This window comes from Psittacula echo (assembly GCF_963264785.1).
Source record: "Psittacula echo genome assembly, chromosome: 7".
NCBI lineage: Eukaryota > Metazoa > Chordata > Aves > Psittaciformes > Psittacidae > Psittacula > Psittacula echo.
In genome coordinates this window covers 63,896,673-63,923,732 of record NC_137740.1, presented here as the reverse complement: position 1 = coordinate 63,923,732, position 27,060 = coordinate 63,896,673, and the positions used below count along the sequence as shown (strand labels likewise).

Genomic DNA, 27,060 nt, shown 5'->3' with positions numbered 1-27,060 from the left:
TGTGTAGTAGAATCTACTAGAAAATAGCCGGTGTTCCTAGAACCGTTCTTTGCAGGTCATTAGAGATCCCAACAGAACCAGCCCGATTCATGCCGCCACGTATTTGTAGGATTGAACCTTCTGTGTTATTCTATGAATGTCATAAATATGTCTGTGAACTAATCTTGGTGATTTATTTAGGTTGGGGATTGTAGCGGCCCTCACTTTTGCCTGACAGTGATTTCGTGATCCTGTGCAGAAGCTACATAGGCTGTTGTTCTCTTCTATGCCTCGGTTACCAGTCATTTCTTTTTGATCAGTGAATGGGATTTAATAATATCATAGTCCTATTCAGGGTAATTCACAATTAGTGCAGGACTAACTTCTAATTTTCTATGCCTGCCTTGACATCAAAGGCAGCTCTTGCATTGAGTTTCTCCCAGTATTTTCTTGCTGGACCACTGCGCCAGCCTCAATGCTTCACTCTGCCTCTCTTCAAACACTTACTTGGGAGTGTTTTCCCATACGTGGCAGTGAGGCTGCCATCTTCTCACCAAAATCCCTCTTAAAAAGGGACTTTTCCTCTCCGGTTCACAACAAGTTTTCTTTTATTTAAACCTGTTATTTCCCCAGTGTGGACAGCTTCCTTTATATTCTCCCTAGCCTGAAATGTGCATCATACCCTTAAAGAATAGAGGGCTGGATCCTGACTGGTATAAACTGAACTACACTAAGACACTATTCAGTGTGAGTTTTGAGCACATCACAGTGTTCTTTTGAAGCAGTATTGTCTATTTGCTTCTTTATGCTGTCAAAAATACATAAGCTTTTCTATCTGAAGAGTACAGTTGTTGATTCTTTTCTGAGGGTTGACTATTCTCCTATATTCCTCGAGCATACATGAATGCCCATTATTTCATAGTCAATACCAGAGATGGGTGGCTCCCGGGAAGCATGTTTTTGAAGCTGTTAGTTCTGTTGCCTGCTTCCTTTCAGGCTAACCAAAGAACAGCTCTGTTTATGTATGAAACCACTAGCATGGAGATGAGTAACAAAGCACCTCCTGTGAAACAGAGTGGACTAAATGCAAGTACAGGAACGCTGGTATTTTAGTTGCTTACCGCTGAGCAAGGAATATGTCTTTTCCAGAAGCAGGATGCTTAGAGAATCTCTGCTCAACTGAACAGAGCTCTGAGCAGCCTGCTGTAGTTGACCCTGCTTCGATCAAGGGTGATGGCCTAGCTGGTCCCCAGGCATCCCTTCCAACCATTCGAGGTTGTACGAACTAACAGAAACATATTTAACAGAGCTTAAACTTATTTGAGTTAAATAATGGATAATTGGAGGGAGGATAGAAGAAGAAAAACATGCGAGGGAGAAAAGAGATGTTTTAATAGCAGGCTTAAAAATAGAGAAAGCAGGAATGAGATGAAAGTGTTCAGGAAAACTCTTCCAGGTAGTGGGATCTGTAGAGAAGGCTCTCTGTGAAAAATAACAGTAATACAGCTACTCACTTTCACAGTCTATCTTTATTAAAGGCCCGAAAATGGAGTTAGACCAGATCGCTGTGGTTACGAATCCTCTCCATCTGAAGGAAATGAATGTCACAGATTGCATCAGTTCTAAAGCTGAGTTCCTGTCTCTCAGCCTCGCGCTACAGACTCCGCTGCTTTTGCCTCTAGGCAGATCCTGGTTGGAGTAAGGTAGGGCCAGTTCATGCTGCATGTTGGGATTTTTCACCACCCTATTCCAGTAGCCAAAGAATTGCCATGACTGGAACAATGAATACATGCAGTGTCGTTAGCTCAGCTGGTTGGAATCAAATTAGAGGAAGAATGGGCCATACTTTGTGTCCTCCATTCTTAAGAATCAAGGGAACAGTTATTATAACTAAACCTTTGCCTGCAGGCTTTGTTTTCCTATTTGTTTGTGCAATGTCAGGGAAATCCGTCATTATAAAGATGATTTCAGGAAGCTATAAAACATTTTCGTTTGCCAGAAGTTTTGCTTTGTAGAAAACAACCCATCAGGGCTCAGTAAATTTATTTCTTTTATAAGCTTTTATTGTGCTGAAAGGAAAAAACCAGCAAAGCCCCCATAAATAGAGCAAAAAAGGGAAGTGATAGGAAGGCGGGAGATAAATCTGCAAGGATGTATACCCACTGGCTACTGAGCCATCAGCTGCATCCTGCCCCTTGTGTGTTTTTAAAGGCTTGGTTTATTCCATTGAAGCATTTTTAACCCTCCCTCTGCCACCTCCATGGGTCACCTCATGTTAACAGACATGTCGCACATCTTGTGAATGGTCTGGATGGAATTGTGTTGCTCTTTGGCAGGGAAGACTGGCAGGAAGAAGAGGTCTCTTTGCATATGGTTTGGGAATTGGCTTCTCACCAGTTTGCATGATGGCAAGGGCAGTTTTTGCATGGGTATATTCGACCACCTGGTTCATAAGTGAGTTTGTTTTCTGTTTGATCACAGAAAGCGTATCTGGGTTCTCTAGTTAAGGATCACTTTCAAGCAACACTTACTTTATGTGACACGACTTGTAGAGATTAAATTGTCCTGCTTGGGAAAAGAAGCAATATGATGTAACTTAAGCTGTATATTAAGCACTTAATCGCTCTATAGAATCAGAGAATCAACTAGGTTGGAAAAGACCTTTTAGATCATCAAGTCCGACCATTATAGGAATCTACAGCTATACAGGTAAGGAATAGTTTGTGAGCAATCCGCAGACTGAAATGTCTTCAGAGAGAGCATTTGAACAATCCTGGAGAGGAAATGGATTAACAAGTAACTGCTTTCCAAATGGGCAGTCGGGTTCATTGCTCACATGTGCACGTAGAGTGGAATTGGCCGAAAGGAGGGAGGAATATCAGCTGGGTGAGGTGAGGTTCCTAAGGGAGCTAGGTGATCTTTACAAGTCAACTGTTCTCCATGTCCTCCATTGATGATACCTTCAGGTTCCCATCATTCAGGCTGGACAATCCCAGGACTTTCAGTGCTTTTAAGCCATCAGAGAATTTGCCCACCCCCCCCCCCCCAGATATATCATCTCTGAATCAAAGACTTGGGGTTGGAATCTGAGCCGTGAATCCAGGCAGTCCCAAACCAAAACAGACAAGTGAACTCTGGGGTCTTGAACCAGCCTAGGAAAGAAAAGGCACTAAACCAAACAAAAACCCCTCATCCCATCCATAGTTTTTAGTTGTCACAGGTAAAAATGGGGTAAATAAGTTCCTTTTAAAAACAAAAAGCGAACAACCCAAGAGGCGGCTGTTTGTAAGTGCTGGGGCTTTTACTCTGTTACAGAAAACCTTCTCCACACCTCCAGTTGTGGGGTTTGGTTTTTGCCCTGCTGAAGAAGCCCTCATTTTAAGGATAGAATAAACTCTCACTCTAAGGCTGTGATCTTCTGTTGGGACTTACTAAGAACAGACTGCGCCGGGCTTCTCTGTGTTAGAGATTCCTGCTTGATTCCTTTTGTAGTTTTATCGAGTCATCCGTCTGAGCTATGAGGTTCACTGTACCTGCCACGGCCGGATTGGGATGCTCTTTGGGATTTGTGCATGGGAAAAGATGTTCTCTCTTCAATTTCTCCAGTTTTAGATGCACCATTCCCATGGAAAACTTTCCACTGACTCTGCAGAGAAAAGGCTGTCTTTAAAATGAAAATACAAGTGGCTGCGGTGTCGCAGCCATAAGGTGTAGGTGATGTTCTTTGATCCCAAAGCAGAGCCTTAACTTTTGTCACCGTTAAAGTATTCTTATTAAATAATATTAAATTAAATATTAAAACAATAATAGTTTTGCATCTATTGATCTGTGTCCCATTGCGGAGGCTGGATAAAATCTGTAAGTAGGGTGGAAAAGGTGCAGGAGTTCGAAGTACACTGAGTTTGGGGTGAATATCCTGTACATGGATACCTGTCCTTGGGTTCCACACTCTTCGTCGATGAGCACCTGGGAATGAAACTAGAAAAGGTCTGTGTATACCCCTGTTTGTATAGGGATATAAATGAACTGTTTCATTGTGGTTATTACTCAGTTCTTTCCAGCCTGGCATAGGGTTTCAGCATGAATGCTGTTTGGACAGAAGATACTACTTCAGCGAGTGATTGCATGTGTTGTTGATTTGCAAGTCTGAACACAGAATACTTACGCTTTGGGTTATTAAATAGGAATTATTCCCTTATTGGGGTTGATAATAAATGGTACAAAAAATGAATCAGCAAACATTTCTGTGATTTCCCTTTGGTTTTTATTACAGTCCTTACATGGTGTTGCAGTTTCTGCTGTTCCAGAACTACCGCTCTTCTATACTCCTATCGACTTGGTAGACATCAGTGTAGAGATGGCTGGACTGAGGTTTCCAAATCCTTTTGGCCTTGCCAGTGCAACCCCTACTACTAGTTCTTCAATGATTCGAAGAGCTTTTGAAGCTGGATGGGGCTTTGCTGTCACTAAAACATTCTCCCTGGATAAGGTAAGGAACTATTTAAAGGTATATTTAGCATGTAACCATTTCGTTGTAGATTTGAAATAGCTGAACCTTTTTGAATGGCACTATTAAATATACATTTATACTGTTTATGCTAGTTATCTAGTATTTATACTATTATATTTATGCTAGTTATCTGGTGTTTATACTATGATATTTATACTATATATCTAGTATTTATGCTATTATATTTATACTATTTATCTAGTATTTATACTATTATATTTATACTATTTATCTAGTATGATTTATACCATTTATCTAGTATGAAGATAGCAGGGAAGGGTATGGTACATTGTATAAGTCAACTCGTCTGGGAGGTTCCAGCAGTGCACTGTAAAGGTGACATGATTTCTGGCTTTGTTTGCCTTTAGTTTCTTCATATTTCTTCCCTAACCTTTTAATATTAGCCAACTAGTAAGGATAATAGTCCTTTCTCTTTTAAATATTGCAGTGCAAGTGTTTTCTCTGAGGAATCAGAATGCAGAGGGAATGAGTAACAGCTTTATCACACAGCTCATGAAAGGCGGCTTCTGTGCCAAGGACTGCCAAGATAAGCCATTGAAATCGAGTTGCAATTGCAATGTGATGATGTGGGTGTAAGTTTGAGGCTGGGTGGGTTGTAGAAGAGAAAGATGGAGACAACGTAAAACAAGTCTGTGAAGGGAAGAGTAGTTGTGCTGTGTTTGTATTACATAAACCTTCAGTGACATGTAGTGGAAGAGGAAGGGGTTAGATTTAAGCCTTAAAGGCTATGGCTCAGCGTGGCACCTAAAAGAAAGCGGTTTGTGTAGATTTAAAATGTGTAATTGCTTGTTTGAGTTGAGAATTACATTCAGGATGGGTTTCCTGTTGCTACATTCAAACTGGCAACGTGAGACTGAGCAAGAAGTTCAGACAATGAAACAAAAGAACAGTGTTGATAAACGTGTTCCAGAGAAAAGAAACAGGATTTGAGCTGGAAGGCAGATAGAGTTTGACTTGTGGAGGGAAGATGAGGATCAAAGGTAACTCCTTGTGACTGAGTAACAGCCCAAGTAATGGTAGTTTGTCAACCAGTGACAACAGTAGCGTGGACTGAAGAGAGCTTTTGAGATGGATTTGGAAACAAAGGGCTTTTATGCCTGGTTTGGAGACGGGCTGTAAAAGTGTACTGATGGATGGAGACCTTAGCAGAAGAGCAAAGGTGGGTTTGTTACTCTGCCACCTCTACGTGGGAAAGTACCATAAGTGAGTGAACTGTAGGAGGTGGCCCTGTAATATGGGGAAGATCTAAGAAGAAAGCACTGCATGACTACAGCGTACTGTAAACTACGTCAGGCTGGCTTCTGCTGTCACACCTGAAGTAGCCCTAAGGAAGTAAATGTTCCTCTGAATAGCAAAGGAGATTCCAATCTTGCCTCATAGGGTTTCTTATTGAAACACTCTTCAAGGACATAAATGTCATGGAACTATGCTTAGAGCTGACTTATGTGTGTGACGTACCGTCAGCTGTGATTGTTCAGTGCCCAGGCTAAAGGCGACTCATAGCAAGTGCTGAGATTTATTTATTGATCAGGTTTATTGCTGGTGTACTCGCAGTCCTGCCAGACTGCACGTTGGGTACTGTGTATCTCAAGAGCGAAACAGGCACTGGCTGAGTTCCAGCTTGGGTGGGAGTCCAGGAGGGAAGACATGCATGTTGTAGGAAGTGATGCTGGTACTCTAGTAAGCAGCAGACTCTGAGTCACTTCTCAGATGGCGGCTGCGTGGTGTTTCACTGAACGCCATGCTCTGGAGGTGTGACTCGATGGAGATCTTTCAAGGGAGGGGATTGCTAAATGCAAGTATCTTAAGTGGTTATGAAATACATTTATCTATATATTTGTTGCAATAAGATGCAAAATATTACAGGTAGTATTTATTGCAAGGTGACAAAGTTCACAGAAGCGCTTTGGATGAATTCTAGTCTGGGGATCCCTGCCCATGGCAGGGGGTTGGAACTGGATGATCTTAAGGGCCTTTCCAACCCAAACCGTTCTATGATTCTATGATTTCTAGCTAAGCTTCCCTCTAAAGTCCAGTCAGAGGCAGTACTCTTTGCTGCCTAAACTCTTGCATCCCATATTGCTGTGTGCAGTAGGGCTGTGTCCACCCAGATACTACCTGCTTTATCCACTATTGTATCCTTGCCAGTAGTGGACTTCCCCCCGGCGTTAAGCCTTAGTATTTGTGACATGATCTGAGGTGCTCGCCTGGGAGGTGCTGCAGACATCAAATTGCTTTTATTTAGAGCAGTAACGTTTAATTAACGCTGCAAAAACATGTATTTCAAACGGGATGAAAAGCTCAATGAGGTACAGCGGTTCTTCTGCTTCTGGACATAAATCTTGTTCAGCAGGGAGCAGAATGCTCTCCTGGGCGGTGGTACCCATGCGAGTAGAGGATTCACGCTGAGCTGTCCTGCTCAGGTAGTCACAGCTAACGGTGTGTCAGGACCAGGAACAAAGGATTCCTGCTCTCAGCCTGGGGAATCAGTGGGAGGAGGCAGAGCTGCTCCCCACACAGCGCAGTTCCCAGGAGCTTGCTAGACACAGGTTTTGGCAGCCGAAGCTCTTCCACTTCAGCCTTGATTTATGTGATACAAGCAGGATTCTGTGTTCATCCCTCTTGTCTCCTCGTTTTATCCGTTCTGCTTAGGTTTAACTGGTGGGCTTCCTTCTTACTTGCAATGAAGTTCGAGTGTAAACTGCCTGTGTGGCAATGGGGAGCTTAGCAGCAGGAGAAATGCTCCGTTTTCCAGAGCCAGTTCCTGAATTCATGACTGTGTTCAGTCACTGATAGGAAAACCGATGACTTCCCTGTTGACCACGGGCATCCTTTGGCACTTTAGCAAAAGTGACTGATGCAGGTTGAATTTGATAGACATACAGCTAGTGACAAGCATCTACGGCCTAACCTTAGATTTCTGTGCATCAACTACTGTGTAATGGAATAAGACTGGAGAAGAAAGCAGGATAAATCTTGGAAGAAGGATATCCAAGGACAGAGATGAAAAGGACTCAGTCTGGAGAGCTGTCATTCTCGTAAGACGGGATTTATTTTGCATGAACCTCTTCTCCTTTTCCCTCTTACAGCACACCTAGAAAACTCCTCTAGGATGCTAGGCTAGGCATCTCTGCAGCCATACCTTCTTGTATAGGGGATATGTTGGATAACAGGGCTGCAGTTCTATCCTCTGGACCATAATTTACTCCCCCAGTCTTCCCAACCCTCATCAATCTTGGCCTCACCTTGAAAGCATCACATGTTGCCCCAGGGGGAGTTAGCACCGCACTAACTGTTTCGTGCTGTGCTCGCTCCCTTTACAAACACCCACATGCTTTGCTGCATAATTGCCTTCATGGCAACCTGTGTAGCATTTTCTGTTTGTAGGGTGAGGGTTTCAGCTCCGAGTGATTCAGCAGAAGTTTGTTCTTTGCATGCTGCTGTACTGTTGTTGAAACAGAAATAAAGCTGATGAGAGGTGAAGTTCCTTTGGAGTATTTCTGTCTGCAAGTGTATTGCACCCTGCATATATTAGAAGGTACTGGATATAACGGTGTAATACAATTATTCATTAGAGAGTGATGTATATCATAGAATGGTTTGGGTTGAAAGGACCTTAAGCTCATCCAGTTCCAGCCCCCTGCCACGGGCAGGGACACCTCACACTAGAGCAGCTTGCTCCAAGCCCCTGTGTCCAACCTGGCCTTGAACACTGCCAGGGATGGGGCAGCCACAGCTTCTCTGGGCACCCTGTGCCAGCGCCTCAGCACCCTCACAGGATACGTGTGTGCCTGTGGGTATCTGTGAGGGGGAGCAGTGACTTCTAGAATTTTACCTACCGAATTAAACGTATTTGCACAGCTGCTTCGCTATCGATCTGATTTCTGCCAGAAATGAGAATAACTGCTTTGAAAGTGAACTGTCACTGGGAAAGAAAACTGGTAGCAGAATAAAAATGTCCCTTCACGCGCACACTTTTTCCTGCATTCATGTCTTCCCTTTTTGACTGCAGAATCAATAGCGCATTGCTCTGTTGGTTCAAGTAGTATTTCTGTCTTATTGAGGTAACGTCTTACTTGTAAGTTCTGTTGGCAAGCTTTTGAAGGGAAATTTGGGGAGCCCTGTATCACAGGAAAATGGGGGAGCTGCATATCATAGAGCCCACAATAAATGAATGCCAATTATAACCTCTTTTAGCGCTTAGGTGAACAGAAAGCAGTTCGTGGAATGAGAGATCCTGCATTAATGAAATGCCTGTGAATGGGAGTTTTTTAGTTGAAGTGTTGCACGGAGCTGGTTGATTCACTTACAGTGTATTAGTGAGTATTGTTTAGTACACAGAATTTGCATGAAAACCTGTCATCAGAGAGGTGGTACAAACGTGGTATCAAAAGAAGTCAGTGGCTGTATGAAGTGTGCACGTCTCCATTCCATACCTGCCACCACGGTGAGAAGTTTAGGGCAGAAATGCGGAGGTTATTAGATGAATGCAGGCTTTGTTGTTCTCTCACTGCGTTGCATGGGCTGCTTAAGAAAGAGGGGAAAAAAACAACAACCGGGGGAGCAGAAATGTTTTCTTTGGTTTTTAGATGCTTCCTTCACTTCCAAAATGTAATTCTGATTAATCAGACACGTCTGTCTTTATTCTGTTGTGACATGCATTGATTTGTGATGCTGTCACTTTCAATAATGTGGAAACAGTTGCCTCTATTATGAGGAGCAGCAGAAATCACCACGCAGACTAACTTGATTTCTAACCTTTAATATTATTTTTTTCATTATAGATGGAGCAAGTTGCGAGGATGGTTTTGAAAACAAAGCTGCAATTAAAACTAGATTAAATCTGAACTAAACCGTAGCGGAGAAAACTTCCCAGTCATAATATGTGTTTATGCAGTTCACTGATGTAGATTTTACAATGTATTTTCCGAACCTTTTCTAAGTTAAAACCTTTGCTGGCAGAGAATTAATGATTTTACCCAGGATATATCACATTTCTATGTGTTGTTATTACAATACACGTACTTAGGCTCCAACTAGTTCTCTCTGTACATCTGCAGTGTGTGCACCTTGCCTTGTAATTGAAGGTGGTAAAAAACCCCCCTGGTACAATGACACGCTGTTTTCCCTAACATTGGTATTTCACAGAAGTGAATCTGTATTACCAAAATGTATATTTTTGTATTGATATTACAGCACAGTAATTTAGATTAAACTGGTTATAATTTATGGTGCCAAGCCAAAAAAGCTATTTAAGCTGCATTAAAATGCAGCCCCGTGACATTTGGAATTCTGATGTTCTTAATATGACAAAGGTTATTCTATGGAGTTTTGCTATAATATGAAATATTAATATTTCACAATACAGTTTTGATGAAGTACAATTTGCCTCGCTTGCATATGATAAAGAAATTAAATGCTTACCAAGGGAGTTCAGGGAGAATTAGAGCCCCGCCTGAACATCTGCTTGAAATGTTATTATCCTGTCCTAGTGACAGCATCGCTCCCTCATTGTTTCTCAAGATTGACAGCTGAATATTGGACTGATTTCTGCAGCAAATCTGTTGTAGGTGAACTTTGGGGGGGGGGGGGTTTCAAAGAATTTAGAACATGCCTTTGATTTCCATCCTATAATTTCTTTTTTTGTATACTCTTGACATTTGTAGATGCCGGATTGAGGTCTAGCACGTGGTAGCAAAGATAGACCATTGACTGGCAACGAAATGCCAGTTGATATCTCAGTAAACAGGAATATTACTATTCTTTATTGTGTGCCCTGTGTGAAAGCTGTATGGGCTTTCTTTGGGGAGGCAAATGATCAGATTGTTAATGTCAACTATAAAAAGGACTGTTTGCCTTTCTACTGCATAACATCAGACAACTTGTATTAACTGCATTTTGTGAACAGGGAAATGGGCATTTTACATGGGTTCCTCGGCACAGAAAACTCTTGAGAGTTAAATGATTTTTTGGTTTTACAAATGTTAAAATGATGATTTTGGGGTTTAGTGTTCTTAATTCTTTACGTACCTGATTTTGTTCCATCTTTCTGTAAGAGTTGTAATAAGAAATAGCGGCTTTATTGCTTCCCAAGTTTTACTGTTTTTGCTAAAATTAGTAAAGTTTAATGGGGAGGTAAAAGACCATTCTAAGGAAATACAAGAGAATGTAATCATTATTTTTGCAATGCTGTAGCTATGACATTGTGTTTTACTTGAATATTTTTATACAGAAAGCATTTTATTTGGCTAGAAGAAAAAGGGACAAATCACTGCGAATCTTTCCTCCTTTATCCTCAAGGAAAACAATGTTCAACTTAAGGCACAGATCTCATCTCTACTTAGTTTTACCCTGACCCAGTATAAAGAAGCCTGGAGGCTCTCTTTAAATGCTAATAACTTTCATAGCTTGAAAATCGCTCTCTGAGTAACTAGAGAGGACTGTGTTTGACCATCCTTTCGGCTCAATCTTTACACCTGGTGCTTTAGAGGCTCTGCATCCTGGAGGAATCCCAGCTTGGAGATTTATAGCACAGCTTGATCAGCACAGTGAAAGCAGAGTGGACAAAGAGCCCAAGACTGAGAGCTTTAACCAAGTCATTATTGAATAGCCAAGTCCCTTCGTACCACTACTGCACAAAGTAGATGGGTACCTTAAATTGTTGCAGGTGTACTTCAGTGAATTTGCAATTGAGGTAGTTTGGGTTATTGTAATAATCTCTTTTTACCATTAGTAAGTGTCGTGGTTTAAGCCCAGGCCGTAAATCAGAACCACGCACTCCACTTCCCCCCCACCTTCCTTCCCCCCGCTCCTGGAGGGACGGGGAGGAGAATCAAAAGAATGCAACTCCCACGGGTTGAGATAAGAGCAGTTTAATAACTAAGGTATAACACAAATCACTACTGCTACCACTAATAGTAATAATGATAAAGGAAATAACAAGGAAGAGAATACAACCGCTCACCAACCGGTACCTCACCCCCACCCCGCAGTGATCCAGCCCTTCTGGGAACTCTCAGTTCTACCTCCTGGGCATGACGTGCTGTGGTATGGAATACCTCTTTGGCTAGTTTGGGTCAGGTGTCCTGTCCCTGCTTCCTCCCGGCTTCTCCTCCTCCCTGGCAGAGCATGAGACTCACAAAGTCCTTGGTCAGGGTAAACGTTCTGACCAGCAACTGAAAACATCGGCTTTATCAGTATTATCCCCAGGCCGAAAGTCAAAACCACAGCGCTGCACCAGCTACTAAGAAGGAGAAAAACTGACTGCTGCTGCTGAACCCAGGACAGTAAGGCTGGGTATTTTGACCAATTAATACTTTGAATGTTGAAGATAACAACTGCATTTTCAAAGCAACAGTCCTCTGTATAAACTCTCTCTCTTTGTGATTGTATTTATTGCATTAGAAATGAAAAACTTCTCACAAGTTCATGATAAAAATGAAACCTCTGGGCAAACATTTAGTCCCACTCGTCCTGTAGCATTAAATATCACAGAAATGCTGCTTTTCTCCTGCAGTGAGAGCCACAGAACAGAGATGCTCTCATGGGGATGCCTGTTATCTCATGGCATGGAGCACGATGTGACGACTCATCAGTGGAAGGCAAAGAGGGATCGATCATGCAGGGGTGGGAGCACTGAGTCAGTAAACCTCCTCTGTGCTTAAGGACAGATTATCACAAACAGAGGATGAGCAAGTTGCTTTCCATAGTATACCTTTTTCTTCCATTCACCCTCATAGAGCAGAGTAAGCTTGGCAGTAACTTACATGTCTCATTCTTCTTGAGCTATTCTTACAAGTTCCATAGAGTCTTCAAGCCAGCAATGAGATATCTTCCTCAAAGATGCACACAATGTTGGCCATCAAAGGTAAACCTAGATGATCTTAAGGTCCTTTCCAACCCTAACTATTCTATGATTCTATATGTGTGCAAAACTGCAAAAACTTGGTAGGCTACAAGGTTCCTTATTATGTGGTTGTCTAAGGATTTGGTTTCTGTTCATCTGTTTGCTTTTTACACTGTACTTAGAGATGATTTCTTCTTCTTCCGGAGCCAGTGGTTCAAAACAGTAGAGCAGCAGTGCTCTAAAATGTAGCAAGTGTAAATTTGACCATGAACGTTGAGTTTGAATATTTCAGGCAGCTTATATAGAAAAGACTTGCTAACCGGTTGTTTTTAGTCCAAAACCTCTTGCCTGTTTTAGTGAAACTCACTGTGCCCGTCGAGTGGCACAACTGAGAAACAGTTCCAGTGAAACTCAGAATGTAAAGATGACAATATTGAGTATTTTGCTACATAAACCTTTCTATTAAAAAAGAGCTGCCAAAAGTAGACTCATAGAATCATAGAATAGTTAGGGTTGGAAAGGACCTTAAGATCATCCAGTTCCAACCCCCCTGCCATGGGCAGGGACACCTCACACTAAACCATGGCACCCAAGGCCTCCTCCAGCCTGGCCTTGAACACTGCCAGGAATGGAGCATTCACAACCTCCCTGGGCAACCCATTCGAGTGCCTCACCACCCTCTCAGTAAAGAATTTCTTCCTTAGATCCAATCTAAACTTCCCCTGTTTCAGTTTGAACCCGTTACCCCTTGTCCTGTCACTACAGTCCCTGATGAAGAGTCCATCCCCAGCATCCTTGCAGCCCCCTTCAGATACTGGAAGGCTGCTATGAGGTCTCCACGCAGCCTTCTCTTCTCCAGGCTGAACAGCCCCAACTTTCTCAGCCTGTCTCCATACAGGAGGTGCTCCAGTCCCCTGATCATCCTCGTGGCCTCCTCTGGACTTGTTCCAACAGTTCCGTGTCCTTTTTATGCTGAGGACACCAGAACTGCACACAATGCTCCAAGTGAGGTCTCACGAGAGCAGAGTAGAGGGGCAGGATCACCTCCTTCGACCTGCTGGTCACGCTCCTCTTCATGCAGCCCAGGATACGGTTGCTTTCTGGGCTGCGAGCACACACTGCAGCCGGCTCATGTTCATTCCCGCTCAACGTAATACGTGGTGTTCAGGAAGTGACCAGTTCTGAAGGGAAGATGTGATTCCCACAACATAGCCAATCAGTCAAACAAAATGAATGCAGCTTTTCCACTTGGCTAAAAACCCCAACACTATTTCCTGTCATGTTGAAGAAGCTGCTTTGCTCTTTCCTACCTTTGCTTGGTTTACCTTATTCTGCTGAAAATACCTGCAAATATTGAACAGGAGAGAGACAAAGAGAGCCCATGTGCCTCGTTTCCCAAACCTGCTGAGAATGTGCAGTTCCTGAGGGCTGGGTCTTGAAGTACTCCACGTTTTTGAATATCCCATCCTGAATAAAGAGGATTCTAACCAGCAAATACGTAACAAACTTATGTAAAATAGAATTCATATGTCCTTTGCTGCAGTTGCTTTGCATGCCCTTGGAAGGTTGTTGGTACTCTTGGCAATACCTCAAACTGATTTTGTGTCAGGAAGGAGTTTAGCTACAAAGGCAGCTTCAGTGGAAGATACTGCCAAGTGTAATTCTGAGATGTAGAATTTTCACACTGAAGTTTCATTCTTCATTTCTACATTTTAATGATAAGAAAAGCCACAATTCAATCCAGACTTCAGCAGTTCTACTGAGAGAATGAAGTGGAATAAGTTAAAGTGCTCTTTATGCTTCGGTTGCTCTCATTTGCAGTTCAGCATCTCTGCTGAGCTCTGCATTCATTGCTGTGGTCAAGTGCTGGCTTCTGCAGGAGTCTAAGTGACGACTCTTGGTCTTCATGGTGCCTTCTCCCTTGGGTACCAAGCAGTGAGTTGTTTCTTGCTTCAGCTGTGCAGCCCCGTGTTGGCTGAGCACTTTTCCCTATCTCCATCAAGAAAAACCCACTAGAGCTGAAGCATATCATGCAACAGCTATTGCCAAAGATTCCCAGTTGGACCATGCAGCCTTGCATCTGCTTGCAGAAATGTGGTCCCAAATTGACTCTGTCCAGATTCTGGCCATAAATCGAGTCAGGCGTGCATGTGGTGGGGTATAGCTTGTGCTAAAATGTTTGCAGATGTAAGCTGAAATGACAGAACTAGTTCTAAACTGGTGACTGTTTCCACTTGTGAGTATACAGGGGTTTAGCTTAATCATTTTTCTGGGTATTTTTAGCTAAACCAGTGTAGCTTTTGTGTAAAGGCAACATGCTTCTCCTAAATGCTCCAGTTATCTTAGGTCTCGAGTTCCCACTTGGTAAATGAAACTGTTAGGGCTGTGTTTAACATCTGATTTGCCCACACAAGGAGTTAAGAAAGCAAAGATCTGATTTCCGAGTCTCATGGTGGTATAATTGCTTTACCTCCTGATTGACGTTGTTGCAAAAGCAGAACGAAGTCCCATATGTTTAAAAACCCTGATAGGTTCTTCTGTTAAAATCCCTGTTCCTCACATATGTATGTGAGTTTATTCTAAATAATATTTCTTCTTCTTATTTGAGATTTATGGTTAGCTCAGTATTGTACTGTAACAGAGATTGTGGCTTTCTGGGACTCCATCCTTCAGTCAGAAAGTGGAGGGCTTTGGGAGGTAAATCGTCTGGGATTAATTGGAGCTGGAGACAATTTAACTTTGGAAGTATTACTCTAAGAATTATCCATCGAATTGCCAAATCCAAGTTTTGCTCTATAGACAAAGGAGATAAGAACACACAGTTTTAATATTCCCTTAATATACATACTCTGATACTCTTTACCTGTCCATCCCCACCATCGTGCATTGTAAGGGCACGCAACGTTCAGTTTGTGTAGAGGATTTCAGACTATTCAAAAACCCATTTCCACTGATTTACACTAACGTTGATGAATGCTTTTCAAGTATTGACTTTCGAGACTTTAATCTCCTCTGACTTTCTGGCGCGTTTTGGACTATGTAGCAGTTAATTACAATGCTACGTAGAGCTTTCAAAAGCAGTCTCAGTATCTTTTCACTGTTCTCTGCCATATACTGAAACCTGCAATATGTAAGTTTGCAAATGGTTTTTTGCCTTTAACTTTTGCTTTCCCGACTTCTCTGAGAATTCAGGGGAATATGAGTTAAAGAAACAAATCCCAAAATGTATTATAAGTGACAAAAGACATAAGCTAATGTTAGAGCTGGGTGGGTTTTTTGTTAGCAGCTGACCTTCTATTGCTAGCAAAAAGGGAAGTCTTGGCTAGGAGACAGTTCAACAAATGAACAGGCTATATATTGATTTCCCCCCCCCCCCCCTTCCCTTGTTATGCAGTATGATTTCCCTTCCCTTGCAAGGGTGGCTGTTGTACAGAATGGCGCTGGGATCATGGTCATGGAAGCGTATGGGAATGCGTAGACTAAGGAAGGCTGTCACAGCAGTCAATAAGATCTGAGAGGTGTTGACTAATTGCCTGCTAATTACACAGTAAATTGTCTAATTAAGCTGATGGTTAATTAGAGTACGCTCGCACAGCAGTCTCGTGGAATTTTTGTCTGATGTCTGGGAAGCAGCTTGTGTAATTGGCAAACTGGTCCGGACTGGCAGAGAACACGGCTGACTGGGAAGCGCGCTGCCAGTAGATGACAGAATAAGGATGCGTTTGCACAAAGGTTGTCATGTGAACACAGAGGGGTTTGTTAGCCCTCTCCAGCTACGTGGTGCAACGAGGAATTCAGCTGAGAGCTGCTGGAAGCTGTAAATAAAATCAGGCTCAAGCGTGTAGCGTTAGGAAAGCAGTGAGAAGTGCGCGCATGTTTTAGTCGGATTTTGGACTTTAGAGACAAGAGGAGCAAAAACTCTCGTGGAAGGAACTTCACCAAACTGCGATATGACCAGTAATTATTGTCATGTAATCTGTTCAGTGGAGTCGCGGGATGATCCTGTTTCCTGGTACATATCTGTATGTTTATGTCAAAGAAGTATAGCTGTTAATAAGGATGCTCGCCAGGCATCATAACCATCATCTATGGCATTCTGAATCCTCATTAGGCTTTGTGTCCATTGCTACATGTGACAGATTATGAACAGCTCATAACGATGCTCTGAACTTAAGGTGCATGCGTGATGCATAACTATAATAGCATTAGTGAAAGAATCTAGATTCCCGATTCTGATCCAAAGCTGATGGAAACTGTAGGCAGCATTAAACAGCGAGAACCTGGACAGTGCAGGAGTACAGGCACCAATTCGGTATCGATTTGCAGTGATTTAAAATTGGAATTTGGCAAAATAACGTGGTACAGGCACTTTCTTGAACTACAAATGTGAGCTTCTTACAGAGTCAGTGCAGCACAGCACAGGATCGGGTCTTCACGTGATGCTGAGATTGAAATCGGAGCTATGTATCAGCAAAATCTAAGCTAAACCAAAGGAAGCGTGTGTCTATGGTTTTATTTGTTAAGAATATTCCGATGTCCCTTGAACAAACTGGAGCTTAATATCCTCTTTCCCTCTCGGAATGATCTGTTATTTCAGAGGTTTCTGTTTAGCTTTTAACATTTGCAGTATGTGGTTCGCACACAGCGCCTTCCTGGAACAGAAGAAAAGGGAGTGAATTCCAGATCGGAATTGCTGATGAAAACTCTTGATTTTAGGCTGATTTTTTTTTTTTTTCTTTCTAATGTAAACCAAAAATCTGTTTTCTCTCCCATCGAAACAGCATTAAAAACAAAAATAAAATCAAAATTTGAGGGGGTAAATGACACTGTCTTTGAATTAATGAAGCCATTTTTGTGCTGGGATCTTGCTGCTTCTACCTTCCTGCACCGGCACAGTTCATAATGCTTTTATGTCGCACCATCTATGTTGTGAATTTTCGTTTCTAGGTTTTCCTTGAGCCCAATTGTGCTGTCCTAGGAGCATCCTCACTGTGCCGGTCATCAGACACGGGGCTCCAAACACTAACAGGCTGATGGAGAAGACCTTACACCTTCTCTGAGGGCATGCTGACAATACTCGTAATGTTGCTGCTCTGTGTGTGTCTGCACGGAATAAACCAGTGCAGTTCCCCTGCCTCAGGTTCTGTGGATTGTGGCATAAAATTAGAAAGGTGGAATTCATTGATTGGAGTCAAAACCATGTAGGGAGGCCCTAGACCTAATTTAATTCCAATAAAACACATTTTGAATGTACAGTTTAGATTCCAGTGTCTGATTTTCTACATCCATCTACACATAGGCAAACCCAAAGCTCTTCGATTCATTTTTCCTCGCTGGTCTTTAAGGGTTATTCTTTAAAAGCATTGGAGAAACTGTTCTTTTTGTCTCTGGCAGCACGTTCAGGAACAAAGCTCGCTTCTCACCAGCCAACTGCAGGAACCAAAAGCACACGGTGCAACCATCGCACTTGCTTTTCTTTTCTACCACAGGGCAGCAAACGGATACGTTGCTAATGTGTTTTATTCTCTGAAGACAGGGAAAGGAGTTCAGAGGATAATTGTTACCTTATCACGTCCTTCAAAAGGAATTTCTGGCACATGTTATTATGATTTATGGTTTAATAAATCACACAACCATAGAAAAGGATGTTTCTGGTAATTCACCTGGTGTAGTAAATGTAAAACCTTATTGCGACACCAAAATCTGTAATAAGGAGATACTGTGTGGCAATAATGCTGCCGTTAAACAGCTTCAGTTACTGACTGGTTTTGGCTTTTAAAGAATATATTCATGTTTTCTTTTGCAGTTCTAGCTGTATCTTACCAGGTGTCTGCTATATTGTGGAATCCATCGAAACTAGATCCGATTCTTTCCAACCCTTGTTGATCTTAAGGTCCTTTCCAACCCTGGGTGATCTTAAGGGCCTTTCCAACCCTAACCATTCTATGATTCTATGATAAAAACGGAGATATATCCCACATATTCCTAATGCATTCTTTCCCCAGAGCATCTTCATGGTCCGTTTTCAAAGCTTGTGCTTAAACAGTGGAGTCAGAGGAGTGTATTGTCAGCGCATTGTCGGTGTTACATTCAGGTTTATTGCCTGTGATGGTTCTCTCCTGTGAAGTTCAGGAGGGTTCCTGTTTTGCCAGCCTTGTATTTAGTGTGTATATCAAGCCATAGAAAAAGTTTAGTGAAGTGACATTGATTGAAGGGTTTCCAATATGTCGAACCTCCGCTTTATAACTCTCGGCTGATTTAGCTTGAGCAGTTGATTGCATTGTTCATTGTTTGTGGGAGACTGGGGCATGGTTGAGAGCGTGCTGAGCAAAAGTCAATCCAGACGAGATAGGAGTAATGCTGGGATCATTAGAGGAAACATCCAGAGGCTACGGCAAGAGAATTATCAGTCCTTCTGGCTGAGGGATGCGGTTCCATTCCGGGCTGTAGCTGCAACAGCAGATAAGAGCCAGAAGCCTACACCCCTTTCATTTTCTCAGTGCAGTCCTTGCTAAGAGCATCCATGCTTTGTATTTCAAGATTAACGTGCTGCAGGGAAATGCTATATGGAACTGGGTCTTAAATCTATCCAAATATTGGCAGTGGTGACAAACTTCACGCTTTGAATGCCACGAAGTGCCTCACTGGGGAAATGAAGAGGCGCCCAGCCCGTACTGGGCTGGTTTGGGTACATTGGAGTAGGCTGGAAGGAGATGCTCGCAGTTCATCCGAATGCTGTTACATATACTTGGAGCTCTTGCCCTGGGGTGATCTGTACCAGCTGAAGTCTCTAACTCCAGCACAAGCTTGGTTTTCCTCCTTAACTTTGCAGGGATTGAGGAAAGGTGAATATTGGGTTTCTGGTTGCTCCTGGCTTTTATGCCATTCTCTTTTGGTTCATGTTGCTGCCAAGAGCAGTGTTCTCGGAAGGTCAGTTGGTTGCTGCTGTTGCGCAGGAGGTGTGTTTTGAAGGCTGCCAGGAGTACCTGGAATAGGTGGTTTCACATGGAGGTAATGCAGAGCTCAAGCACTTGAATAAACAAAACCTTATTTCCCTGTATCCTGGGTATATTTAAACTCAGATGAATTTCTCTGCTTACATTTATGGACTTTCTGGTTTGCTATCCAGACAAGTTTTGTGCCTTTAGGGAGAGCAGAATATTGCAGCCTACAGCCAAATTTTTGGAGCCTGCATTTTTGAGTATCACATTTTTATAATGGCTATACTTTGGTAATTTCGTATTCCGGGCTAAAAATATTCACTTATCTTGGGTTAAAATTGAATTAATCCATCAGCCAGAGAATTCATAAGCGTGTATTACCATGTTTTTCCAGAAACAAGAAGTTTAACCTGGAAATGAAAACTCAGTCTTCATTCTACAATAATACCGTGTGCATCCAAATACAGAGTTTTCTTTACTTGAGCAGCTTTGCTCTCATATAATCTACATTTTCTTTTCCATTCTAACATTATCATTGAAGAACACTCTAAAAATATATCAAAAAGGGAGTAAGAAGGTGTTTGAGAGCCAAGTATTAAAACTATAAACCAAAGTCCATCAATCTTACAGCTTTTTTATGCCTCTCTCTTCAGTACCAGAAGTGATGCTCTGCTACCATGACAAAAATAGACGATCATGTTCATTGGGAGTTGCATACCTGTAGACACATAAACTCTGTCTCATGATGCTTATTTGAGTGCTTTTTGGGTTGGTGTTTTTTTGCTTCTTGCATTCCTCCTTTAACACAATTTGAAAGATGAGTGCCAGAGAGTCCAAGGATTTGATGAGGTTTAAATTACCAAAAGGTGAGAGATTTTACAGAAAGAGACTGATGGATTTCAGACTCTGCTGGGAACCTGTCTGATGGTTGAATTCATGCAGAGGAGAGACTTGCTTCCGCATCAGACATCCTCCATGTGAGTCTTGCTCCATTTACATTCCAGGGTTCACATTCCCATCATGTCTCTTCCGTATGAGTTTTCCTTACACAGAATCCCGGCCTGGTTTGGGTTGGACAGGACCTTAAAGCTCATCCAGTTCCCAGCGCCTGCCACGGGCAGGGACACCTCACACTAGAGCAGCTTGCTCCAAGCCCCTGTGTCCAACCTGGCCTTGAACACTGCCAGGGATGGGGCAGCCACAGCTTCTCTGGGCACCCTGTGCCAGCGCCTCAGCACCCTCACAGGGAAGAGCTTCTGCCTTAGATCTAACCTGAACTGCCCCTGGTTCAGTGTGAACCCATCACCCCTTGTCCTATCGCTACAGTCCCTGATGCAGAGTCCCCCTACAGCATCCTTGCAGCCCCCTTCAGACACTGGAAGCTGCTCTGAGGTCTCCATGCAGCTTCTCTTCTCCAGGCTGAACAGCCCCAATTATCCTTTAAGAAGTGTTTTATCAGGCAGCCATTTCTGCTCTTAAATGAGCTCTTACTACAGGCAGTGAACCATCCATACTTGTTTGTTTGTTGCTGGATGCACTGGACTGCGTCTTGTTTCTGATGGAGATGTTGGAACACAGCATCACCTGTATTCCTGTTTTCCTCTGTTTAAAACAGGAGTTCACCGTGTGCTAGCTGCTATTCCAAGCACATCATCAGTGCCTGTTTCCAAATAATGCAACCTAATAGCCTAATTGAGGAGATAGGGTTTGCATTCAGCGTGCATGTTTACAGGGGGGTGACTTTCCAGAGGTGAGCTCTGGTGGACGGAAACATTGGGCGCCTCAAAGAAAAAACATTTAGTTTTTAATGTATGTTTTATTTGATTTAAATGATGGAAATGAGAGTTGTTTATTCCAAGAAGCCTTATGTGACCATTACTGGGGGGAGGGAAAGCAAACCGGCATTTCAAGCCAATCCATGCCTGCACGCCTGTGTCTCTTCTGGCTGGAGCTTTCCCCTTCGGTGCCATTAGCATTTTCATTTCCAAAAATGACAGTCTGCAGTGGAAACAGTAAAAATGTGCAACCTGTGGTTTAAATTATTGATTTTTTTGAATATTGAAGCTGTATTTCAAATGGGGTTTGTTCGAGTTACTTCTGGGCAGAGGGTTCCAGAGGTAATTTGATATCTAAAAGCCTGTGTATTGCAAAAGCCATTTCAGTCTTTTGAGTTCCTTCGGCTGATCAGCCGGTTGGGTAAAATGCCTTATTGTCTTCCGAATTGCAGGCAATAGATAAGCTGATGCTCAAGGTTAGCACAGAGACATGCGTGCGATGCTCTTGGTGATTTACTGTGTGTACTCAGTGTCCAGCTGACAGAAAGAGCTCATTTATTTTTAATGTGGTAACTTATCTTCACTTAAAACAGCAAAGAACTCTGTTGAGATGCTCGTATTCATACAGTGGAGATGGGGGGAGCTCTGTTATCCTTAGGTAATTATCTGTAATTACTATTTGTTGAGTTCATGGTATAGAATCCACTCTGTGTAAATAACAAGGAGATGCATATATGTTCACAAATAAATCGTGTTGTGTTGCCACAGAACAGAATGGCTGCAGGGAAAGAGAACTGCAGTACAAGCAGCACTCATGGTTGTATCTGAATACTTTCCCAAAAGGGCTGGGTTGTTGATGGTTGTACTTGTACGTGTAGGAAGTCCTCCATTCGCAGCATCCTTCTGTCCACAGGCGAAGAAAAAACCCAAGCAAAACTGGCATTACCCTAATGAGGCTCAATTCTGGTCAATGAAACCATATTGGAATGCATGCTGGAGTTCATGGGAACCGTGAAAATGAGACTAATTGTAGGAATGAGCCTGGTTAAGAAGTGTTGTTATCACTGGTGACACTAAATATCGTATGGGATGAGTCAGATTTAAAACAGTCAGGCCTTTCGCCTTAAGGAGGCCATGGGTTAAAGAGCTCCCAACTAAAAGGACGTTTCACTAAAGGATGAGATATGCCATTTCAAAAGCATGCCAATTATTTTGCAGGTGTGCATAGATGCTTGTATAAAACTCAAATATATGAAGACAAGTCATGAAAAGATGTGTGGCTTAAAGAGTTTGTCTAATTCCCAGTTGGTTTCCCTCCTGCGATAACTCCAGTTTCTGTGATTGTAGTGGAAGAATTTGTCACAAAGTGTGTGGATATTCTCAGGATATGCTGCGCTCGAACTGGTTTGCATTGCAGTTCACAAAATGCTGTTTAAATAGCACGAGGATGAGCGTTTCTGCTGTATCACTGTGTGCACAAAATAGTCTCATCTTTGCTGGTCCCAGATGTGCAGCAAAGAAGCCTGCCCTGCTCTGCACTGGCTGCACAAAGCAATGTTAACTAGGGGAAGGTTGTCTAAGATGAGCAGAGCTGGAAAAATCCAGATTCCCACTGCCTCCAGAAGCAGAAGCAGTTTGTTTCTGTGGTAGGCAAAAGGATGGGAAGACATTCCCTATATCCTATTTGTCACTAATATAATTCCCCCCAATCTGCGATTCCTTGTGGAGAGAAAAAACCTATTTATCCTTATACAACTTTGTGCGTGACTTTTGAAGTTTAGCATCAGAAGCCTTTTGAATCCCTGTCCCTGTTTTAAATCAGTAATAGGAATACATGGAGAGCCTGCAGGTCGGGCTGCCCTCTCTAACTGAGGACAGGTTTATTCTTAGGTTTGAGCATGCATAAGCCTTCCGTAGCACGTCTCAGCTGGCTTTGCCATTAAGGCTGTCAGAGATCTAGCCCAAACCATTGTATGCTTCCTTACACCCCTAGTGGGAGCAGTAGCCACAGATCCCTCAAATGAAGCTCTTAACTCAATTGTAGTCTCTTAACAGCCACCTCCCTGTTGATCTGAAGGGAGAGACTTCAAGTCTACCCAATATGTGCCTGCTAAGATCCTCTTATGAGCATATTTACTTAACTGACAGCGCTGAGCAATGACCGCAGTGAGTGCTGGGGTTTGGGACCTGTTATATATTCAACGAGAAAGAACATGGCCAGCTCAGGATCAGTCTTTTTCCTCAGTGGTAAACAGGAGAATCATCTTGCTGGGAATTTCTCCTTCCAGTTCCTACAGGAAGATTTTAGAGAGCTTGGATCTCTTTCTGCTTTATTAAATCAGTGCTGGGTGTCCCGCAGGGCTGATTCTGAAAAGCCAATAGAATGTGTCATTTGTCCTGGGCATTTACAAGAATTAATAAGCAGTGATTAACCTTCTGCTATGAAAACTTGAGGTGAAGCAGGAGGAAAACCAGGCTTGAGACTGGGGCCTCTGTGTCTGCCACAAACGGATGGGAAGCAGAGCTCATCCTTTGGCATACAGAGTCGCTGTATACTTCAGCACTCTCTGCATGGGTTCCTGTCTGTCAGAGGAGTTCAAACATGTGCAAACACTGGGTGTTTATTTGTTAAGAGCTCAGACTGGAAAACTAGAATCAGCCCAGCAGGCTGGAAATCTCTGCTTTGAGGCTCTCGAGAGGGGAAAGCCACCTCTCCCTAGGTTAGGGAGCCCGTGTGCAGTGCCGCTGGTGCTGACTGATGGATGAGCCCACGGTGCTCTCAGAGACTGATGGTTTGTGTTTGCTGGCTCTCCCTTTCGTTAGCTCAATCCACCCAGGATCTGCATTCCCAGAGACCGTCCTCCCCAGGATGTATATATGGTGCCCCGAGCGGAGTCTCAGCTTTCTTGCCAGAGCTGTACCGCATCCTCGTCACATGCAAGCAGAGGTCGTTCCGTGATGAAGGGGGTCAGGAGGAATTTGTTAGCCATTATAAAAATCACAGCTAAGTCAGGATGATAGCTGAATTCGGAGTGGCAGATTTGAGATTCCTTGCAAGTCGATTCACAGGAAAGTAATTCCCAAAGAGTTTTGTCAGTTATTTGGTTTTCCTCATTTAGTTTCGTTCTACTCTGATACTATGTCAACTACTTTCACGTGTCTGAAGATAACGTCCGACACCTTGCATGCAATACTCTTTGTGTATATCTCCATTCTGGTAGCCAATCCAAAAAGGAAAATACTAGTTTTATTTAATGCATTTTAAAGCAGATGAGACCTCTCGCAAAAATCAGAATCTCTTTGGAATATCCTGTCTAGAATTTACTGCTGAATTAAAATTGGTTTGAATCTCTTACGAGATGCTAAAATGCTGAGTTAAAATTCATAGGAGGAGATTGTTTTTCCCCACAATTCTGCCATCCGGATCTATGTCTAATCAGGCTCTGAGAATGGTAAAGTGGCTCAGCCTTGCGATCTCTGCTCATGCAAAAGGCCCTTTGGCTTCAATAGGACTTTTGCATAGGGAGAGATAAAAGGAGCATGTTCAAAACAAAGTTAATGTTTAAGAGCTCAGGTTATCAAAGTAGAAGCGTTATGGATAGGTTAACATTGGAATGTAAATCAAAATATTCCCCTAGATGCTGAAGCCCTTCCACCTTCCCTGTACTCCCCTTTATCTATGACTTGAAATTGCTTTAGTGCCACCTGGAGAATTGATACTTTGAAAATCATAGTACGAGCTATTTAAATACCTTCCCAAATAGAATTGGTATAATTGCCTGGAATTTCTCAGCCCTAAATATACAGAAATGCTAATCAATGCCTATAGTGTTCAAGCATTCTTAATCCTAATGGAAAAAGAAAATGCTGCAGGTAAGTACAAGTCAGACCTCAACATTTGCAATTCATCCCCAGCAGAAAGTTTAAATACATGCTTCAAGGGAGTAATGTGATTCTCCTCCTAATTACTTAATCCGGCAATAATAAATAGTTTGGATGATATAGAAATTTAAAGACGACTTTGGTGATCTGGAACTCCCCGATGTTGATTCTTTGTGCAAGAATTCTGTCAGCGTTTTAAATGGGAGTGTACCGAAAAGATTTTCCTGCTTGATTATTGAAGAAAGCATCTTCTTCTTCCCTTAAAGGGAAGCATCTCTTCTCCCCTCCTCCTGGGAGAATATAACAGTCTTGATTGACTTTATAGCAGTATGGAGGGAAATAGTGTAGTGATGGTTCACGATTTACTAATGGAGTTTTATGAGACAGCCTCTAGGAACTAGAAAGACATTGTTTATATGGCTTCCCTATGAGAAAACTGTAATTAAAATTATACCACAGATTCTATCAAGACATGTTAATATTTAATTAGGCAAGAAGTGAGCTTGGTACAGGTGTCCGGAGTTGTTGACGGCAGCTTTGTTAATCCATGCAGTATTATTGTCTCTTAAATAAATAGTTACCTCCTTGCTTTTTACAGGCGTGAAGGTACATGCTTAATTAGCAGACATTAGAATCCCTGTGTTACTCTTGAATTAAAAATCCTATATCTTGTGGGCTTTAAGGAACCCATTTTTCTCCTTGTTTGCTGTTTCTGTCTGAATGTTGTTAGAAGTATGAGACTACGTGCGCTTCTCTCCCAGTTTTTACCTAGAGGAGCTCATGCCGTGGCGTTATATGTCTTGGCTTTTAGCTCATCCCTTTAGGAACCTGCTGCAGCTGATGTTGCCCTGCTGCCTTCTTAAAGTGTTTTGCTTAGCAAGTAGGAAACAGGATGAGAGAAAAACACCTGAATTCTCTCTAATGATGATTGTACAGGTCTTTTCCAACCCGGTTGACTCTATGATCCTATGATGGTGTTCGAAATCCTATGTTAATTTGGCCTCCTCTTGAAGTACAAGAAGAGAATCCATTTGTATTCTCCTTGTAAGCATGACTCCTTCAGTGACTCTCCCAAACTTCCTGCAGCAAACATGTCATGTAATTCTTCCTTCTCTTTCCTGGATCTTACCTATTGGCTTTTTACTGGTTCTTATCCATCTTGGTTCATGCCTGGTTTTCTTGGACACATCCTTTTCAAACTGCCTTTTCCTTCCCATTCCATGGAACCATTCAATAGTACTTGTCTAGGACAAAGCCTTATTCATTAGTCTGTAAATATCTCTTAAGGCAAGCTAAGTTGTCCTAATCTAAATCCACTGGATCCCCAATGGTAAGCATTATAAACTGGACTAGTATATTTTAATTATTAATAATAATTTGTTATTATTATTATTATTAAATTAGTTTTTCCCCTTTATGGATGTACATAGGTGCTTAGAAGCCATGCCACAGAAATTTCACTTTAGGATACAGCTCAAAAGCTGCAATCCATGTAGGTGTTTCTTTTGTCCGTTTACTCCTATTTTATTCCATCCCGTTCCCCTCAAATCATTAGCATTGCAACTTTTTGCTTGCAGCAGAGAAATAGAACGTGGTCTCACAGTGCTGATAACTTGTTGGCACCTGCTCTGGGTTATTATCCACAAGTGCCTTCTCAATATTTTAGAGAGCATAAGTGAGTTGCAGATGCAGAGTTTAGGGGGTTGATAAAGCTCATCAGGTGCTTCATCCAAGCTATACAAGTAATGCTTTGCTGAAGCAAAGATAGAACTTAGAGCAGAGTAAAGCAGAGTTTTTACACAGTTTCAAGACACTTCAGGGCTTATCTGTGCTGGTACGATACAGCATTTGGTTTCATTGTAGGTACTCTCAAAGCAACGCACTTCAAATAGGCTGAAGCAGTGATTTCTGAAAGATCTGGTTTCTTAGTAGATCCCGGTACAGTCCATATAGTGCAGGTGAAGAGCTTCAGGTGTATTCCTGGAGCTGAGGTTGCATAGAGTTCTATAGGTGCTGCTTTTCCTTTGGTATTAGAATTCTATGCTTCGATTCAAGTGGTTCGGTTGCCCGTCCACTGCATCCACACTTCTTAATCAGTGACTGTTT

General features: G+C 42.4%; 1 protein-coding gene across 1 annotated transcript in view; it reads left to right on the top strand.

The window, feature by feature from the left end:
- The window catches only part of DPYD (dihydropyrimidine dehydrogenase), a gene marked incomplete at its 3' end in the record, with an annotated part of 352,887 nt that overhangs the window by 186,224 nt on the left and 139,603 nt on the right, over positions 1 to 27,060 (top strand). The window contains exon 13 of the mRNA XM_080623761.1: positions 4,253 to 4,468. Within this exon, the coding sequence (XP_080479887.1) occupies positions 4,253 to 4,468 (216 nt within the window). The remainder of the gene's footprint in view (positions 1 to 4,252; positions 4,469 to 27,060) is intronic.